At 41.3% G+C, this 21,288-nt stretch overlaps 1 protein-coding gene across 1 annotated transcript in view; it reads right to left on the bottom strand.

The window, feature by feature from the left end:
- The window catches only part of LOC101390189 (ceruloplasmin-like), a 38,662-nt gene extending 31,947 nt beyond the window's left edge, over positions 1-6,715 (bottom strand). The window contains exons 1-5 of the mRNA XM_004419264.3: positions 6,561-6,715; positions 5,470-5,720; positions 4,102-4,314; positions 3,406-3,576; positions 2,508-2,750 (exon numbers count right to left, since the gene is read on the bottom strand). Of these exons, the coding sequence (XP_004419321.1) occupies positions 2,508-2,750; positions 3,406-3,576; positions 4,102-4,314; positions 5,470-5,720; positions 6,561-6,715 (1,033 nt within the window). The remainder of the gene's footprint in view (positions 1-2,507; positions 2,751-3,405; positions 3,577-4,101; positions 4,315-5,469; positions 5,721-6,560) is intronic.
- Positions 6,716-21,288: the final 14,573 nt, after the last annotated feature.

Below are 21,288 nucleotides of genomic sequence, written 5' to 3'. Positions count from 1 at the left end.
TACATATGGAATCTGTGTAAAAACCTAAAACGTAAGAAATAAGTACAAAGACTAGGATGCAAAGATGGATGTTAGAGGAATGGGTATTACTTAAGAATAATAACCAGCTTTGGGCCAACTCTTGCATGAAGATGGCATCTGCCTACTGAGAGGAATTTGAGAGTCTATTTGGCCAAAAACATCTTCTCACGTGGGTATGAAGTTGCCATCACTATTCACCAATGAGTTAGTTGTTTTATTAGATTAACTAGTTGGCAGACAGGAGGAAAATCAAGGAGGTACATTTCCATGAGGGCATCAGTGCTGTGTCTGGATTTCAGAGCACTGTTGGTGGCAGTATAAATTAGTATAGACTTTTTGGAAAGCAATCTGGCAGCATTTGTTAAAATTAAAATGCTTCCATTACATAATTTCACTTCTTGGTAGTTAGCCAAAGAAATATTTGCACATATATAAAAAGATACAAATAAAAAGGTGTTAACTACAATATTGTTAATAAATCAAAAAAGTGGAAGCAGTTTAAATGTCTATCAGTAAGTAAATGGTTAAATAAATTAGGATACACCCCAAATATAGAAAACTATATAGCAGGTTAAAAGAATAAGTTAGATGTATGGGGAATGTCATGGAAAAGATTTCAAGACATATTGATGAGCGAAGAAAGCAGGCAGCAGAATACCATATGTAGCGTGACCTACTTACATAAAACAAAACACAAAACATAGCTATGTATTTTTATTTCTACGCGTTCATACATATTGGGTGAAAAGGCACAGTAAACAGGTTTGCAAGTATTCACACCCAACTGATTACAGTGATTACTCTCTGGGAGAGAGGTGGGATGGTGGTGGGGTTGGGCTGGACTAATGGTGTATTCTTAAACCAGCTCTCTAAAGAAAAACACAAAAATCTGATTTATTTGCTAATTTTTGTGGTGTAAACACTCCCACTGTGGCAAATTTGAAGCTACCAAGAGTTTACCAGCTGGCTTATCTAACTCTTAGCTCTCTCGAGCTGGTATGAGCAGGCGCCCATATACTACTGTACCATGTTAGACTTCCACTTTTTCTGCTTGCTGCCCCCCACCTAATTCTCCCTCCCTCCCTCCCTCCTCTTCCTTCCTTTCTTTCCAGCAAAAGTCTGTTCATGTATACTTGTAATTACAAAATAACAATGTGCGGAAGTAAAAAAAAAAAAAAAAAAAAACTGTAGGACACAGAAAGAGAAGAAACACAGGAGAAAACTCTGCTGTCAAACAGCAGAGAAAACTCTGTGGTCAAGGAGCTTTCAGAAGCTTTCTCGATTGTGCCTAGAGCTGACCCTGTCCTTCCTGCAGTGCTGAGGGGGAGAGACCTGTTTTGAAGGCACCATCTGCCAAGGAGGCAAATAGGAGGAGTGGGGCTGAGTGCATATTTTATCCTGAAAATGATATTCCTTTCTAAGTGTGAACTTTTTTTTTTAAGATTTTATTTATTTATTTATTTTCCCGCCAAAGCCCCAATGGATAGTTGTACATCATAGTTGCACATCCTTCTAGTTGCTGTATGTGGGACGCCGCCTCAGCATGGCCGGAGAAGCAGTGTGTTGGTGCGCACCCAGGATCCGAACCTGGGCCGCCAGCAGCGGAGCGAGTGCACTTAACTGCTAAGCCACGGGGCCGGCCCTAAGTGTGAACATTTTTACCACTAAATTCAGTCCTTGAGTTATAATAGCTTGTGTGTGGTTCTCCTCTTCCCCATAGTCCTGGGAGGGACACAGCACATAGGAAATTCTGATAAATATTTGTGGTTTAGTTGTTTAAATAATTAATTGAAGCATGATGCCAACCAAAGTATGGGACTTAGAAAAAAGAAAGGTTTTGATCAGAGAGGTAAATTCCATTTTTGTACAAAAAAATAAAAGTTAAATTCTTCAGTTCTAATGACAATCATGTTTTCTGATTGAAAAATGAAACAAAACATTTACATGATTATATGTAGAGTTTGGTCATATTTAAGAATAGAAAAGATCAGTAACTTCATAACTGGCCATCTTATCATTCAATGGGAGTGTGACTAAAGAGGGAAATAAACTAAAATTAGGAGGTTTAGTGAGTACTGGATTAGAATTATTTGATCCTACGTAATTCCTGGCTCTGCATCTTATAGGGTTTTGGGCAAGTGTTTAACCTCTTGGAACTTGTTTCCTCAGTTAAAAAAAAGCTGTAACAATACCCACGCTGTCTGACACTCAGAGTTCTTGTAAGGCTCACAGGCTAATGACGATAAAAGTTTTTTTGTAAAAACAACAACCAAAAAACCCTATATACCTAAAAAGGTTTATTGTCATAGAGTTAAGACTGTCAGAGACCTAGGTTCCAGTCCCAACCTTGTCACTGACCTTCCAGAAGGCAATCCTATCACCTCCTTAGATCTCAATTTCTCCATCGGGAAGATGAGGCATTTGCAATGGGTTGTACCCTTAGAAGTTCTCCGACCCTATATTATGTAAAAGTAATAAATCCTTACCATATATCTGGCAGCCCACCATCCACTCTCCAGGGCCCTTGGCCACCATGAAGGCATCTACCAGCGAGGCAGGAAAGACGGTAATGGTGTCCTTCCTGTGATTCCGGGAGATCAGCGTTTGTCCGTGCAGGTAGATGGAGTGCGTGTCAGATCCACCACCCATGCCAACAAAATGCCACCTGACCTTGTCCTCTGCACACATGGTGAGATTGGGCAGATTTCCGTACAAATATCCATTTATTGCTGAAAACACACGTATGGTAACCTATCAAACACGGTAGATCAGGGCCATTTCCTCGTTAGGTAAACCTCACTGCGTCAACACTGTTCTCACATATAATCTACGACAGGATTTGATTTGTGTTTCACAAAAGAGGAGGCCATAAACATCGTGTGTGCTTAGAAGTGATGGGGCACAAAGATTCGGAGTCAAGAGGAGCGACAGTCAGCTGACAGGCAGGAAGCAGTGAAGACGGGAGAAGAATAGGAAGAATCGAAGTCTGTGAAAAAGAGAGCCAAGATAAAGGCGACAGAACGCGGGCATCTTTCCCAAAAAATTCTTAATAGAAGCACATTTTCATAAAATGGCCACTTATGCCTTTGTTCTTTCACAGCATTTTGTTACCTTAAAATTGCATCTTTCCTATGCTTTTACTGTCTACTTTTGATCAATATCAGACTTTAGAAAACAGATGCACCTGCCTGACTTTACTTGCTATGAAACTTTGGAAACCGGCAGGATTTACCAGATGTCTTGCATATCAACCAGCAGACCCTGAGTGAAAGACTGAAAAATGTCAACTCAACTAAACAGCTTGAACAAGGCAAGTTACTAATTAGCATCACAGAGGTTAGAATTATAGGATACTGTGAATGAGAAAGTCCTTTTTAATCTTACAGTGCATGTGATTGCTCTCCTGGAAGCCAGGATCACTGGTATTAACTTGGCCAGGTTCAGTGTACGTATTAATGTTGTCATCGATATACCAGCTACTGTTTTCATCAGTTATAGAAAACATCAGAACAAAAGACTGGTCAATATTTTTTTCAGTGTCTCCATCCAGCGTGCCTGAAACAGAAAGAACAGCAAAACTTACTCTTTGCAATAACTATTTTTGCTATAAAATAAACTGGTGATTCTAACTCATTTGATTTAAAATATAAAAGTAAAATCTTGCACCTGCACAGACAGAGTCCTAAGGAACCAAGCATGCAAGGAACAGCAGACAGGCTCTCATCTTCCTAATTCCTCCCACCCTGCTGATTCAACAGGGTGAATCTATAGTAGAGCGATTTCTCTCTGTAGCAGAGAAAGGCGGCAGCAAGTTTGTGCTAAGGCGGCTAAGGTGAAGTTTGCCGGGTTTGACTGCCATCTAGTGACCAACGCGCATTATTGGACTGGACCTGAGACGTTGGACTCATGATCGCCACCTAGTGCTCGGAGTCCAAGATGGCAACTTGACTTTCCTGACTGGAGCCTGCAGGTCGAGGCAGGAAAAGGGAGCTCATTGGAGAGCAAAATTCCCCTAGGACAGCGAGGGAGAGCCCGCATGTTCTGGTTGACTGGCTGCAATAAGACTGAAAAATACATTACCTCTTTTACAAGTCAGAATTGGTCCAATAAGTCCTGAAGCCACATCTTTTAGAGTGTCTACATGGGAGTGGTAAATCCTCGTCACACAGCTACTGTCATTGGGGCCAGGCCCCTGATTTTCTTGCACAAACCACTTGTAAGTATACTGTGTCCCTGGCTCCAGACCGTCATCTTCCTTTTGCAGGCCCGTAGTGTTATCAGGATACAGAGCACCTAGAAAACATAACACGCACTGCGGTCATGGTAACCATTCGACAACACTGTATTGAATGTGACTTATGCTTCCGCCATTAAGCCATAAACGTATGTTAATTTGTATTTTTAGAATAAGGTGTGCATTTCCCCTGTCCTTTCTCCTGTCTCCTGCCTCCCTAGATCCACCTTATTTGGCTTCCACTTGAATGTCCAGCTTGGCTAGTTTCTAGACTAAATTGGAACAAGGCAGGCAGTATATTAACAAACTATCATCACCTTTATTGACAGATCCCACAAACATCTATTGTGCACCTGCTGTGTGCCTAGATCTTGGATAGAGAGATCCAGGCTCCTGAGTTGCCCTCCATCTTTTCTTATTGCAAGTCAGTTAGTCACTGACTTGGGTCTTTTGGGACCCAGGGCATCAAGAGGCATCCACGTTACCTGTGAGTAGCCATTGGAGTCCCCAGTGGCCCTCTGCACAGCTTACATTACCCTGAGCTGTTACCTTGGTTCTGAATCTGGGGCCCTGTTCCTTTTTCTTTCTTCTTCTTCTAGAATTTCACCATAGATCTCCACCTCTGAGGCTAGATCCCTGACATCTATGGATAAAATTCCTTCACTCAGTAGAAGACTTTGAAGTATGGCTAACCTCTCATCCTTTACCCGTGGACCCTCCTGCTCCATGTTGAACACAAAGCCCTATTTGTTGGCATTCTCTTCCCCTCCTTTTCCCACACCATTAGGCGGTTGTGAGTGTAGATGTCTAGGAAAGAAAATACTGTCTGGAAAATAGTGATTTCTCTTGACACTGTTGTTTTCCAAGAGGCAAATCCTCATCCACTAGCAAATGGAAACGAGAACAGTGTTTCTGCCAACCTAACATCTAGCTCATGAGTGTCTCCTAAAAATTATTATTATTTTGTTTTTGTGAGTGAGAAGTGTGTTTTCTTTCCCAGGAATTGCACAAGGGTGGTCACTCATTTAAGATGAGCAATTGAAAGAGGACTGTCATGGATATAAACATTAAAGACATCAGAAGTAAGAGTCTGCCTTCACCCCAGACTACTCCTAGTTCATAATGATGACCAGTCCACGGCTACCTTGCTTTTCCTGAGGTATCGGGTTCCATAAGCAACAGCTCAGAAATGTGAAAAAAGAGGATCTGCTTACCTTCATTTTCTTTCGTGTAGGAGAGTCCGTGAGGATGGAGACTATAGATTCTTGAAGCAAAATTTTTTACATGTATATAAATGAAGTCTCCAGTCTCTGCCTTAATTATTGGACCTAAAAATCCCAACCATGATGGTTTCTCAACGATTGTTTGAAATGTATCATCAGTAAACTGAAAATACAAAGCCTTTTTATAGACAGATCCTATCCTATCTGGGGCTTGTTGTAGATATGTTTGGGACTGAAACTCTCTGTAAAAAATAAACAAACAAAAAAAGAGAGAACTTTAACAAATTTTGACTGGAAGGAAAACAATGTTAAATCAACTGAAACTAGAAGCAAGAAGCTTTTCAGCCTAATTTTGATAGAGAAAACTCAGACACTGGAAAAAATGTGGAGAGAGACAAAAAAAGTGTTGAAGGCAAGGAGAGCGTTGGGGCGTCTGATGAAGAGATCAAGCACAAGTGTAGCAAGAATATACATGGCATTTTGGCTTAAAAGACTTACTCAGTTCTTTGTACTGAACCACAAAAAGGCTTCTCACCCCATGTCGAGGTTACTTTAGCTCTCAAGCATTAGAGCAATTCTTATGACTTAGGATAGTTGACACATTTCAATGGATTTGTTGGTAGAACTGAGGGCATTTTGGCCAACAAACATAATAAATCAGAATCTCACTCATAACCTCCAGATTTCCTGCTTTCAATGGTCTGAAGAGAGAAGTCAAGAAGATGCTGCGGTTTTACAATCTCTGCCCTACACTCCATGTCAGAAGCGAAAGTATTGTTTTATAGCTTGAGCACCGCTCGAACAAAATCGATGATAAACACAGAATTAGTGAAGAGCCCTGAAATAACGTGTCACAAAAGCAAGAGTGGCAAGAATCCCAGGAAGGAGCAATTTCTGATTTATATTAATATCTGTCTTCCATGCCGTGCTTACACTAAAAAGACAAAGAAAGTGGTTTCAACAGCAAATATGCCCTTAAAGCGTCAGTCATGGGAAATTCTTCATCAGCATTTTATCAATGAGTAACAGGTACCAACTTCTGCTTCTGATAGGAACTTTTTCAAGGCAAAGGTATTACTTACTGATCTTCTGAAATAGGCTTCCCATTGAGCATATTTCTACCAGTAGGAGCATAGTTCCATGTGGTTTCTTTAATGCCTATGTGGTAGTGCCTATCTTTTGCCCAACCTGGAGAACTAAGAAAAGCCAGAAAGGTCAATGGTAAAAGCACCTTCATTTTCAAACCCAGAGCCTGGAGAGGCTACCTGGCTGACCCGTGCCTTCCTTTTATATCCAGGCTCTCTTCCTTTATTTGTGTCCATTTACATATGTCAGGGTTGGGTAAGAGCTCATCACTGGCTTCACCTATGTGCACGTCACTTCCTTTCTGAATGCATTTGGTATCCATTAGTCAGGCCAAGTGAATTGTTACGCAACCCCTAGAAAATACTGGTTCTTGACCCTGTCAACGTACACTGCCAGTTTAGAGCTTGCTGGAATTACTGGATAGGTGGGCTACCCAGATCGTCCATCATCCCCTGACGATTACTATCTGTTTCTAGATTATAGGAATCACCTCCAGTCTAGACTCCAGCCTCCATTTCCTCATTGTTCCCGTTCATCCTACAAACCATTCCCAGATTCTTCTTTAAATGTTACTTTTAATAAGTTATTCTCCTAGATGATAATTTAAATTCCCTCTCATTTAAGATTTTCTTTAAGTTACTCTCAAATTTCTTGACATTTAAGACTACCCATAATCTAGCCCCCAATCTGATATTCGAAGTTTGTCTCCATAATTCACTTAGGGGATCCCTCCCCTCTGGGAAGTTGTCTTATTAAGGACACAGCATGGGGTGGGGGAGAATACATAGGCAGTGGAATCAGACAGCTCTGGGTTTGAATCTTAACTCTGCCACTTAAAAATTGTGTGACCTGTGTGATTATGGAATTCAATTTTTTCATTTATAAAATGATAATAATATTACTTACCCAATTAGGAAGTAGTAACAATTAAATGAGACTGCACATGTTGTAGGGGAGCTTGGGGCATATAAGAAGCCTGGTACACAGTCAATATTTAACAAGTATAGTTTACCTCCCTTTCCCCATTGGTAGAATGGGCTTTCTGAGCTCATCTTATCACATGCACACCCATTCCCCAGCCTGGTATTCCCTCCCTCCCCTTCTCCCTTCCTTAGTTTATTCAGATTTTCCGCATTCTTCAAGCCTCAACTGATGCTTAGCCTCCTCGGGGAAGCCAACCCTTACCGTTTGGGCCTACAGACATCCCCACTTGCTGAATTCACCAGCCGTGTCATGGCCTGGCAATTAACCACACACGGCTTCATATTGTTCTTTAAATTTTCCTGTGGTATTTTCTCTTTCTCCAATAGCTGATAACTCCTATAGATTAGGGACCACTTCTTTTTATTCTGTATATCTCCTCGAGATATCAAGAAATAAATGTTAAATTTTTTTGGAACCAATCAATAGAGTGCCTTGGCCACGGTTACAATAAGGGGGGAAAGGAGCAGGAGTCTTTGCCATTGATCTGTGCGTCATTGTGTATTGGGACGTCCATTCCTATTCGGTAGTGTTGGAGACTTCACAGTTTGAAAGCCACAGTGGTTTCAACAGTCAGAGTGGCGGAGTGGTACTTTGATTTAGATTTGGAAACTCACAGTTAGAACTTTTAAGGTAGCGCAATCCTATGGCGCCTCTTGTTCTGCAGCGTGCTTCTATTCCTCAACTGTGTGTCTTAGAGACCTTTATGTACCACTACCTAGGAGTCCACTTCTTTCATTTTAATTGTAGCATATTGTTTCTATTATGAATGTACTTCATTTGTTTTTTAAAACAAAATCAAAGTATATTTTTCCTGGGTATACATACAGATATCAATACACACTTAAAGAAATGCCCCCAAGTGTACATATCAAACTAAATACAGCTCTGAGAGGAAGAGAGAGGATTATTATATTTAAATTTTTTTATGTGGAGAATACATTTCTATATTACTTAATGTAAAAAATCAACAAAGTATTTGCAGTAAAAAATAATGAGGCTATAAATCTGCCTTTAAGCAACTGTTGCTAAATTGTACACAGGTCAAAACTTCCAGGCTCTCGTATCATAAAGTTTTTCACATTTGTGAATCCTTTGGTGAGTTTTAAGAGGAAGTTGGGTAAACAGCCCACTGTTTCAGTAGATTTTAATGTCACTAGCAGATGTTGGAAGGAATTCGGAAAAGCTAGGCCTGGAGAGACTGAGGTATGTGGAGAAACCACCCACAGGAGAACCAAGAGGAAGGGACTCACCTCTGGCACCCTTTGGGAAACGGTCGAAAGGGCTGGGGAGAAGACCCAGGTCAGACGTGCTGGGTCTCCCAAGAGAGGGGTTAGAGATGAGCTCTCTGACCTCAAGGAGGAGAACCAATGGGGTCGGAAGAGTTGGAAGCTAAAGTCTCACAGATTTTGCTCTGGATATGGAAGAACCTTGTAACTTCCCTGTCACCGTGGCCTAACCAGCTGCCGTAGAAGGATCCACCCATCAGGAAGGAGGGCGGGATTCCTTAAATGGGCATTCAAATGCCCCTTTATCCTGAAATTCTATGACTTCCTTCCTCATCCTCCCAGGAACATTGATTTTACTCTGGAATGTGGATAATAGAAGATCCATTCAGTTGGCATTTTTTTCCTTCGCTAAGAGCCCTGATAAGTGCAAAGAAGTCCAGAGCATTCAAATCACACAGATCTCCCTCCAGTTCCTACTCCACCATTTACTGTCTGTGTGATTCTGGATGAGTTACGTAATCATTCGGACCCTGAGTCCGCTTATCTGTAAAGCAAGGGTAATAATAATTAAACCTCACGGCTCCTGTGAGGACCTAGCTTCCAGCCTGATGCAGAGTAGGCCTTTAAAGACAGTTAGCAACTGGCCCCACACAACGAAAATGGTGTTGGGAAATATTTGTTGTTTGTTTTCGTCTCAACAAATGACTAGGAAAACTGGCTTCCATTTTTTGGGGGGGTTGCGGGGGAGGGAAGCACTTTTTCTTAGGTAGTGTTATAATTTATGCCTTGTCAATATGGAAATAATTTTTGTAGTCCTGCCCTTCCCTTCCTGCATAGCCCTCAGCAGATCTGTTTTTTGGTGATGCAGCAATATTGAAAGTCGCCATTATTTGACTATATTCTTGGTTCGTAGCCCAAAAACATGAGGCGACTTACTTAGCTAAGCTTTATTGAATTTGGCCCAAAGGTGTGAGCTCAAACAGCTTGGAGGAAAATTTAGATTCCTTCCTGGTTTTTCCATTCCACAACTGAAAATAAGGTTGGGAAATAAATAGAGCACATGAAAATATGCAGAAGAACCCAGTGATAACAGCATCTTACTTTTGTAAAAAGCTTTACAATATATAAAATATCTTACAAAAGAAAAATATTACCCTATGTAATCTTCACAACACTCTCCCCTAACCCCCATTCCTTATACCTGTTTAGTAGACGAGGTCTCTAAAGCTCCGAAGGTCAAGTGAGTTGCTGCAGGATGCATACTTCCAAGTTATAGTGCCAGGAGTCCAATACAAATCATTGGATTCAAGTCAAATGTTTCTTCCATGTGACCTTATTAACTGGCTTCAATAGTTTAAGTGTGTTTACTTCTATGTTATCAACAAATGCTAAGTTTTGCTCAGAATGTATGACTCTAATCATATCTTCCAACAAGACAGACCAATGAAATATAAATGATGTGGGGGCAAGATGGGGAGTTTAAAGACTTCTCATCCATTTTTTTTTAACATCCATTTCTATTCTTTCTATTACTTCTACCAGTAACCACCATTTGTTGCAAGTCAGATCTTCCTTAGCCGTTTTCTAAACATTAACTCTAATTGTGTCAGCAAATCCTGAAAGAGAAGTTTATTAAGTTCTTTTTATCTGGAACTTGGGGGTTTTAGACAACTTGCTAATCTAGCTACTCTGCAGAAAACTATCAACCAGATTATGTTGTTATTAGTGCTGTAAATAGATGACTCAAACTCAACTTGCCCAGATAGGAACTCCTACAAATTCTAGTTTTAGCTCCAACCTGTTCAGAGCTTGGAAGTCATCACTGCCGTCCTTACAACAAGAAACACTGGGCAAACTGGAAATCAATGACTTCTCTTGCACCCATCAGAGAATGGAGTTTGTGGGGCAAACCACTATTCCCAAATCTGGAGAGTCAGGTGGATCTAGAGAGTCACAGAAGAGATCTACTTACATGGAGCAGAAGTTGCTGGAGCCATAAACTGGTAGGAACACTTAAATGGTAGTTAGAGTGAATTGCTGGAGGTTGAATACAGACTAGCATGAGAGTGAGGGGGTACAGCCTTACTAGGGCCCCCCCCCATACTTTCATGGGCTTTATTTCCCGGAACACCACCAGGTTCTCAAGGTGGAGATCTGAGAAAGGTCCCCACATGGTTCTGACAGGGGAAGGAGAAGAATAAACCTTGTGAAGTAGACCCAGAGACTTCTCCATCACAAAGTCTTCTCCAGGGGGAAGACTTTATCAGAGGCTTGTCCCAGAGCCATGGGGGAAGGGTATCTCTCTCAGTCCGGTCACCTATAGCCTTCCTGTTCACCTAAGGGAGAGAGGGGGTGCTTTACAAGAGGAAGCACTTGTGAAGGTCACAGGCCAGAAACAGAGGCTGACTGAAAGACTGAGATTTATTTGGAAGATTATAGAATGCTCTCCCTCCCTTACACCTGGCCATGATACAAACAGAGCTCTAGTATAATAACAGTGGAGTACAGCTGAAAGAGCTCCAAGACACAGACTGTCCCTAAGAAGGCATACTTAGGGGAGCCCAAAGTCAAGAGAGGAGTTAAAAAAACAAAAACGAAAAGGACACTAGAGGAGTTTGAAGCCTCTGGTACCTGCAGTTATAGCAAACAGTAAACAAAGCCCAGCTCCTAGCTGGATAAACAGTCACACCAAAGGCCTATTTACCTCACTTCCTGTTACCCAACACCACATCTTTAAACTAAGAATTACAAGGCATGCCAAAAAGCAAGAAAAAACAGTCTGAAGAGACAAAGCAAGTGTCAGAACCAGACTCAAATGTGACCCAAATGCTGGAATTGTCAGACATGGAATTTAAAATAACTATGATCAATAATATTAAGGGCTATAATGAAAAAAGTAGACAGCATGCAAGAACAGATAGTTAATGTAAGTAGAGAGAAGAAAATTCTAAGAAAGAATCAAAACAAAATGCCAGAAATAAAAAAAACACTGTAATAGAAATGAAGAATGCTTTTGATGCTTCGTTAGACTGAACACAGCTGGAGAGAGGATCAGTGAACTTGAAGATCAGTCAATAGAAACTTCCAAAACTCAGATGCAAAGAGAAAAAAGAATGCAAACCAAACAAATAAATCAGAACATCCAAGAACTGTGGTGTAATTTCAAAATGTGTAACCTACACAAAATTGGAATACCAGATGGAGAAGAAAGAAAGAGTAAAATAAATATTTGAAGTAAGAATGGCCAAGAACTTTCCATGATTAATGACAGACACCAAACTGCAGATCCAAGAAGAAGCTCAGAGAACACCAAATGCCAGAATAAATACCAAACAAAACAAAACAACCCTATAACTAAGCATATCATGTTCAAAGTATAGAAAACTAAAGATAAAGAGAAAATCTTGAAAGAAGTCAAAAGAGGGAAAATATGTTACCCATAGAGAAACAAAGAATTGTCAAACTGAACTGGTCTTCCTTACCCCCCAAAAGCCATCCTGTTCACTGCCTTCATCTCAGTTAACAGCACCTCCAGTCTTCTAATATCCCAGGTCAAAAATCTTGGATTCATCATTAGCTCCTCTCTTTCTCACATTTCACATCCAGTCTGTCACCTGTTCAAAATATATCTAAATCCAGCCACTTCTCACCACCCCTACTGATACTTGCCTGGCTCAAGCCACCACCATGCCCCTCTAGAGTACTGGAAAGGCCTCCCAAATAGTTTCCCTACTTCTAGCTTTGCCTCCCTTCAGTCTCTTGTTAACACAACAGCCTGAAGGACTCTTTAAAAATATAAATTGTATCAGGTCACTCCTTTGCTCAACGCCTTGCAATGGCTCCCTATTTCTTGCAGAATAAAACCTATAGTCCTTTCTATGGCTTTCAACGCTCCTTACTGATCTCATCTCCTGTTACATCTTTTATCTTATCTCTACTCTTCTCTCCTTTGCTCACTCTGCTCCAGCCAAGCTTGCCTCCTTGCTGTTTCTTGGACATAACAGCCACACTTGCAATAAGGCCCTGACACTAACTCTTCCCTCTGCCTGAACACTCTTCCCTCAGACATCCTGGTGGCTCCCTCCTTTGCCTCCTCCAAGTCTGAAATGTCACACTCTCTGTGAGGCCTACCCTCAGCACCTGATTTAATATCACCACCTGCTCCACCTTCTCCCTAATGCTCAGGATCCTCCCGACTTTGTCTTTTGTCCATAGCACATATCTTCTAATTTGCTATAAAAATTTTCTTATTTATCAGGTTTATAGTTTATTGTCTGTCTCTCCTTATGAAAATACAAGCTCCATGTGGGCAGGAGTTTTTGTTGATTTTGTTTGTTGATGTATCTCCAGCACCTAGAACAGTGTTTGGTACAAACTATGCCCTTAATAAGTATTTGTTGAATGAATGCATTGTAGGATACCCTGAAACTGGCTATGTGGCCTGGGAAAACAACAGCAGCAAAAATAATGACAATAATCATTTTGGGGGTGCTTTCTATGTGTTAAATTCTTTATGAGTTTAACTCATTTAATCCTGACAACCTCGAGAGCGAGGCAATGAAAAAAGAAGGAAGGTAGGACTCCTGCCTGCCCGGGTCTTACAGCTGGTTCGACGCAGAACCAGGATCTGGACTGCTAGGCATTTTGGCTCCAGAGCCCATGTTCTTAGCCAACGTGCTGTGCTGTGAAATCTGATTATCTCTCTGTGCCTCGGGTATTTTCGTCTTTGTTACAAGTTGTTGTGCTGGATTATTTTTAAGGATCCTTCCATATTGACGAAATCATATGTCCCTCTGCTTCACTCCTTTACCTACTTTGCTGAAGGTTTTCCGACTAAGTTATCAGATAATGACTCGATGGAACCAAGAACCAGAGGCCCCGTGGACATCACATCGCAGATCCTTCATCGTGTTCCTACTTGCTATTTTCAGATGCAAATATGACACAACTGTGCATGAGTAAACTTTTTCTTTTCCATGACAATACAATGCTGGCTAGGCCTACCTATCTAGGTTCTCCTTGTATCTTTAAGGATGAGCTAACAGTGATTTTGTAAGTCAACGTTCTTCAAAGAAAACAGAACAACTTTAAACAGCCAGATTAATCAAAACTAACAAGCCCCAACTCCTGCTGTTTGGGGTACATCAGGACTCTTGTGGGAGAGGGACTGGAGGAGCTTGGTAGAGCTTGAGATAATCAACTAGCCAGAAATACTGGGATAGAAAATGGCAATATCAATAAAGAAAATTTTATTGGGGAAAAAAAGTTTTTTGCCTTCTTCGTTTACCAACTATGAGCCATTTCTACTTCACTGTATATGTGAATGACACTCAGCTGTAGGAAGTCTCATCTTCATTCACGTGTTCAACATTCAGCAAGTGCTTATGGAGAGTCTCTGTCTGCCTAGCCTTATTCCAACTGCTAAGGGTATATAATTCCATTTATATAATCAGGCAGTACAATGAGTGTGGGTGACAGTGCAGCCACAAGCAAAATATGGCCAGACAAGAATACAACCACATTTCTTTTTTTTTTTTTTTTTGTGAGGAAGATCACAACTAACATCCGTGCTAATCCTCTTTTTGCTGAGGAAGACCGGATCTGAGCTAACATCTATTGCCAATCCTCCTCCTTTTTTTCCCCAAAGCCCCAGTAGATAGTTGTATGTCATAGTCGCACATCCTTCTAGTTGCCGTATGTGGGACACGGCCCCAGCATGGCCAGAGAAGCGGTGCATTGGTGTGCGCCCGGGATCCGGGCCCGGGCCGCCAGTAGCGGAGAGCACGCACTTAACCGCTAAGCGACCCCCACAACCACATTTCTTGTCCGTGCCCTCAAATATATTACCCAATTTGTTTACTCATTGCATTACTAAAACCAATCCACCTTCAGTGGATGAATATTTGCCATCTTGAAAGACAGTAAAAAGAATTATTGTCACAGAATATCCGGGCAACTCTAGAGAAGAAAATCTGACAACTGTTTGGAATGGTGACCCTATCATTAAAAAGTCTGTGTGACCTCCCAGGGTGATGACTTTGAGAGTCTCTGTATTCGCTTGGATATGCACAGTCTGGTGTGTTTCTTATTAAAACGGTCACAGCGTGTCACATTCACAAATCTTCAGCATGCTATCAGCTAAGAAAAAATGGGTTAATTGCAAAAATTAATTTGTAATTCATCATTTGGACCTCAGAATGACTTTTCTCCCATTGAAGCAATGTTCTGAGTGGTGGGTGGATTCCACTTCTGCCCTCCCAATGCCATTGTAACCCAAACGCAGGTAAAATAATTAAAGATAGTTGTTACTGAAAAATGGCCACTTAAAGTGAGTCCACTTGAAACTGGAAACAAAATATTTGATTAAGACTTTATTGTTATTAATAAAACCAATTAAGTAAATAAGCTTATTTTATGTTATATTAGTTTAAATCCTACTTTTTTTGATTTATAAAAATGACAGTTTCACATGGTTAAATCTAATATTGAACAGATTTGGGTTAGATTTATAAGTCTGCACCGAATCTTAGAATGAACCAGAAATAAATCAAGCGTCAGTTGGATTTGAATTTTATAATTTTTGTTGACAAAGCTTTATGTGAGCGCAACATGGAGTCCTTCATTCTGCTCTCAATTTTTGTAGTGCCTTCACAAATAGGATTATTTTCCCTAAATATTAGAGGGCATCCTAAGGTTGTCTTTTAATCTATAATACTCAAATCATTGTTTTGACCCTCAGAACCTGTCATCATCCTTTTTAACTTTGTTTTCTTCAAATGTTTACTAGTTTAGCTCTGCCAGATCCTTATTTGTCACAACTTTGTGACTAAAGAAAATTTTAAAAATATGTAATAGTTTTAAAAACTTTTGTTTTAAATTTTAGTTCTTCAAAAAAGAAGCTTTAATTAGGGAAATAGGAATGACGATTCTGAAAGAGCCCTTTCCTTTTTTTGGGGTGGGGGTGAGGAAGATCAGCCCTGAGCTAATATCTGCCAGTCCTCCTCTTTTTGCTGAGAAAGACTGGCCCTGAGCAAACATCTATGCCCATCTTCTTCCACTTTATGTGGGACACCGACACAGCATGGCCTGACCAGCGGTGCGTCAGTGCGCTCCCGGGATTGGAACCTTGGCTGCCAGCAGCAGAGCCTGCGCACTTAACCACTATGCCACAGGGCCGGCCCCTGAAATGGCCATTTCAAGGACTGTATATACAAGCTGGTATTTGACTTCAGAGGTGAATAGAATTAATTCTTTGTTATAGATGACTCATTTGAAAAACATGGTTTTTCTTCTCCTTGGAATTGGTCTTTCAATATTACGATGCTTAAAACATATCACAGCATCATAATAGCTGTTTTGTACTTTTACAAAAGCTATTTCAAAAGCCACATCTCAAACCTCTTGATTCACATATAATCCATTCATTTTTGTGTTTTAAAGATCCCTCATTTGCCTCCCACACTTTTTAGTTTGAAATTTCAAACTACAGAAAAATTTAGAGAATAATTAATACAATGAACAAAGGTATTCCCTTTACCTGGATTCATCAATAATCAACATTTGCCACATTTGCCTTATCTGTTTCTATATATTTAGTTTTTCTCTGAATCATTTAAAAGTAATTTACAGACGTGTCACACCTAATACTTTAGCATACATCTCCTAAGAGTAAGGATATTCTATCCATCATCACAATATCATTATCATACCCAATTTAGCATTGATACTGAAAACTTGACTAAGATGTAGTCGGTAATCAAATTTCCCCAATTATCTTAATGACGGTCTTTGTAGCTTTTTTCTTCTTTTTTTTCTGACCCAGAATCCAATCAAGGAACATATTTGCATTTGGTTGTTGTGTCTCTTAAGTATCTTTTATTCTAGAACAATTTCTTAACCTTTTTTTTTTTGGTCCTTTATTGTATTTACATTTTTGGGGAGCACTGCCAGTTTTGTGGAATGTCCCACAATCTGGATTTGTCTAATTGCTTCCTCTTTATTAGATTCAGGCTGAACATTTTGACAAGAACATCACCTGGGTAATATCGTGTACTTCCCGTCACATCAGGAAGCACGTGACACCAGTACACACCATCGTTGGTAACGTTACGTGCCTTCGTTTGGGTTCTCCTAAAATTAAACCCTGAGACAAGGGTTTGGGTACAAGTAGTTCATTTGGGTTGTGATTCCAGGAAGCACAATGAGAAAGTGAGGAAGTGAGAGAGGGAAGGGAGAAAAGCCAATAAGTGAGTGAATTAATGCTGTGGGCAACTGGGGCCCAGTCCCGCTGGGGATTCTTTGAGAAACTGAATAATACCCCCCTCAGAGTTATCCTGCTGAAGAGCAAGGAAGTTTTGGAATTTATCCACCAACTCTCATTGGTGAGAGGTCATTGCTGGGGTGTTGACTCCCAGGCACTTCTGGCCTGCCCTGTGTGCTGTGCGAGCACGCTCCTCCTCCCAGAGAGCATCTTCAGGTAGAGAGAAGCAGGAAGCCGTCTGTCTGTACTGGAGCTGTCTGCAGAAGCCCTACAGGGTGAATCAAGGGGAAAGACAGGAGGCATTGACGTGTCTGCTACACTCAGTTTGGTCACTTGGAGAAGGTGATGTCAGCCAGATCCCTCCATTATAAAGGTACCTTTTCCCCTTTGTAATTAAGTAAGCTCAAAGGTGGTGCTTTGAGATTGAATAAATATCTTATTTCCCAAACACACTTTCACTCTATGATTTTAGTATTATTCATTCATAACTCTCATTAACATCAAGGATCAAACCCTATTTCCGATCACTGAACTCCAAAAACCTATAATGAATGAAGGTTAACCTCACCTGGGCCCCTGAGCGCTTTACCCCTGGCTATCCTCATAGATCTTCAGATCCAAAGGAACTCATTCTTAGGGTTTTTATGGTATTGTAGAGCTGACCCAAGACACCAGGAACTGCCTCTAGGATTCTTGTGAATGTTTCTCTTCAATCTCCCTGCCCATACCCTCAGGGCTGTGTCTATCTGCCTCTGACAGAGGAGGTGAAGAGGAGGCCCAGAGCTCAGAGGTGGAGCGGAGGGACTTGCCATGTCATATCCAAGAACACCAAAAGGCCCCCTAGGAGCCTTGTTTCCCAGTTCAGAGAAGCTGATGAAAGACTCCTCTGTGACAGACAGAGTCTGTGCTTCTAGAGATTCCCTCCACGGTGGACCTGGTGGATTCCCTCGAGCTGCAGGACTCAGCCAGCCTACCTCATCTTGCCGCCTGGAGTGGAAGCTCCCACATCCAGCTCATTTCCCCGGCTCCTTATTCTAGGGTCCTTTTTTCTGGGCCTTTCAGGAATAGCTTTATCTGACCTGAGGCTGAGAGAGCTCAGTGGTACCCATTCAGCAGGGTTCTGTGTCCTTGGACTGCAGAGGAAACCTCAGCTCCCAGCCTAAAGGACCTCCAACTTCCGTTGAGTGCCGTCTGTGGTATCCCTACATTAGATACAGTGGTTCTGAAAGTAGAGAACCAGAGTCTCACCAAAGACAAAAGGAAGGAGAGGGAGTTCAGAAGCTGTATTGAGTTGTTCTCTAAAGATCTCAGGCTCCCACGTGTGTCTACAGATAAAAATAAGTTTCTCTAACCGTCGTTAGAATCACTCATATATTTTAACCTTAGTGCCTAGAGTGACAAGTTATGAACTCTACCATAGCCAGAGTCCCTGTAGGTGCTCAAACCCCAAAAACACATGGAGGGACATGTAGGACCAGATCCGGGTCACACCAAGGCTAGCTCACAAATTTTGGAGAATATGATACAGGACCCGAGACGTCAATATTAATGCAAGTTTCTGGGCTGCTGTGCTTGGGGCTTTCCTTGAGCTAGAATTCCGCAAGGCTTCCAATAAAACATTTTGTATGAAATCCAGAACTGATTGTTAAAGGTCCAGGAACAGCCAGGGGGACACTAGAACCTACCTAGGTGTGCACAGCGCATCCCCTGGAAAATAAATTGATCTTTTCCAATAAATTGATCATTTTACCATTTTACCTGGATACCTATTCCTAAACAATATATTGTTTATTTTTGAAGAAAAATATAATAGCAAGCATACACCTGTTTGTGTTAGAAAGGGGCTTGTCTTCCTGGGAGAAGACAAACCGGGCAGGCTCCAGGGCACAATCTGGCTCCCGTGGCCCAGCAGCTCTCAGGAGTGGGCAGAGGGGAACTTCCGGGGAGGAAGTGAGTGTCATTAGCTCATCTAAGCCATGGAAAATGGAAGGGGGAGCAGGAACATCATTAGCACATGGTTAAGCCAAACCAAAGACAGATAAAAATCTCACCCCGGTCAGTGCCCTGAAGTTAAAGGGATGGTCCGCTGGCAGCGGGGCTCTTGGTGACAACTGCCCTGGGCACCCTGCTCTCTGTTCCCACTGCTCTAGAGCAGTGGGTGCTCTATACCTGGCCAACAGGTGTTCCTCTCTCCCTTCTTTCTGGGAATTCCCCCTACCTCTTCCCTGTTTCCTGAATCCTATTTCTTCCTCTTCTCGGAGGAAGAATTCTTTCATTTTGGTGGAGTGTATTCCCCAGGAGTTTCTTGCAAGGGGAATTTTTTGAGAACTTACTCATCAGGTAATGTCATGTATCGTGGAAATATTTTCCTTTAGGATTTAAAAGGCATTGCTCCACAGTCTTTACCCAATTTTACTGTTCAGAAATTTAAAGGCAGTATGATTCCCTCTACTTTCTATGTGACCTATTCTTTTTTCTTTGGAAGCTCATAGAATATCCTCTTTTGATTGGTGCTTTTTAAACTTCATTTGGTATATCCTTTCTGTCTGGATACCCATGCTCTTCAGTTCATGAGATTTTCTTCAATTATAGTGATTTCTGCCCTCCATTTTCTCCATTCTCTCTTTTTAGAAATTCCTATTATTTGGCCTTGGACTTCTTTGACTGACTGGTTCTCTAATTTTCTTAGTTTTTGCTCCATTAAAAAAAATCTCTTATTCTTTTTTCTCTAGTCTCTGAGTGACACCTCAACTTCATTTTTTTTTTGTTTGAGGAAGATCAGCCCTGAGCTAACATCCATGCCAATCCTCCTCTTTTTGCTGAGGAAGACCGGCCCTGAGCTAACATCTATTGCCAATCTTCCTCCTTTTTCTCCCCAAAGCCCCAGTAGATAGTTGTATGTCATAGTTGCACATCCTTCTAGTTGCTGTATGTGAGACGCTGCCTCAGCATGGCTGGACAAGCGGTGCATTGCTGCATGCCTGGAATCTGAACCCGGGCCTCCAGTAGCGGAGTGTACACACTCAACCGCTAAGCCATGGGGCCGGCCCCTCAACTTCATTCTTTAAATCTTCTATAGAGTTTTTTGTATACGCTATCTTATTTTTAACTCCCAGGAGTTCTTTTTTTTTTTTTTTTTTGGTGAGGAAGATTGGCCCTGAGCTAACATCTGTTGCCAATCTTCCTCTTTTTGCTTGAGGAAGATTGTCCTTGAGCTAACATCTGTACCAATCTTCCTCTATTTTGTATGTGGGACGCCACCACAGCATGGCTTGATGAGCAGTGTGTAGGTCCGCACCCGAGATCTGAACCTGTGAACCCTGGGCCACTGAAGTGGATCGCGTGAACTTAACCACTACAGCCCTTGCTCTATTTTTTTAATAATATTCTCATCTTTTTTCATGAACATAGAATCTTCTCTTATTTTTCTGAGGAATGAATGATATTTGTTTTATTTTTTTAAGTTTTCTTCTCTCCAAGTTTGTTTCCTCCAAATTGGTCTTTATTTAAATTTGTTTTGGTCTCTATCTTTCATTTAAGAGGTTTCATCAGATGTCTGGGGATCCTTATCTATCTGTTCACGATAATGAATGGAGGAAAGAGCTGATTGGAAACTGAATGTGCGTGTGCACGTTGTGTGTGTGCGTGTGTGTGTGCGCCCATGTGTGAGGCTGACTGATTCTGAACTTCACTGTTGGGTGAACTGGGTGAGCCATTTATTGAGGAATTCTGAAAATCACTATATTAGTTTCCTATTGCTACTGTGACAGATAACCACAAACTTAGTGACATAAAACAGCACAAATTTATTATCTTATAGTTCTGGAGAGCAGAAGTCCAAAATCAGTTTCACTGCTAAAACCAAGATTTTGGCAGGCCTGAGTTCCATCTGGAGGCTCTAGGCAAGAACCCATTTCCTTGACTTTTCCTGCTTCTACAGGCTGCCTGCATTCCTTGATTGATCCCTCTCCTCCATCTTCAAAGCCAGCAGTGTAGCAGCTTCTCTCTGATTCCTGTTTCTGTTCTTACATCTTCTCTCTGAATCTGATACTCTTGCCTCCCCCTTATAATGACCTTGTGATTACATTGGACTCACCTGCATAATCCAGGATAATCCCCTCATTTTAAGATCCTTAATTTAACCACATCTGCAAAGTCCCTTTCAAGGTAACATATTCACAGGCTCCAGGCACTAGGACATGGACATTGGGAGGGCAAGTTATTATTCAACCTACCACAGTAAATATATAAGTT

Source organism: Ceratotherium simum, chromosome 5 (genome assembly GCF_057802395.1).
Source record: "Ceratotherium simum simum isolate JZ-2026a chromosome 5, ASM5780239v1, whole genome shotgun sequence".
Classification (NCBI taxonomy): Eukaryota; Metazoa; Chordata; class Mammalia; order Perissodactyla; family Rhinocerotidae; genus Ceratotherium; species Ceratotherium simum.
The sequence above is the reverse complement of the archived record's forward strand: the minus strand, read 5'-3'. Positions and strand labels throughout refer to the sequence as shown.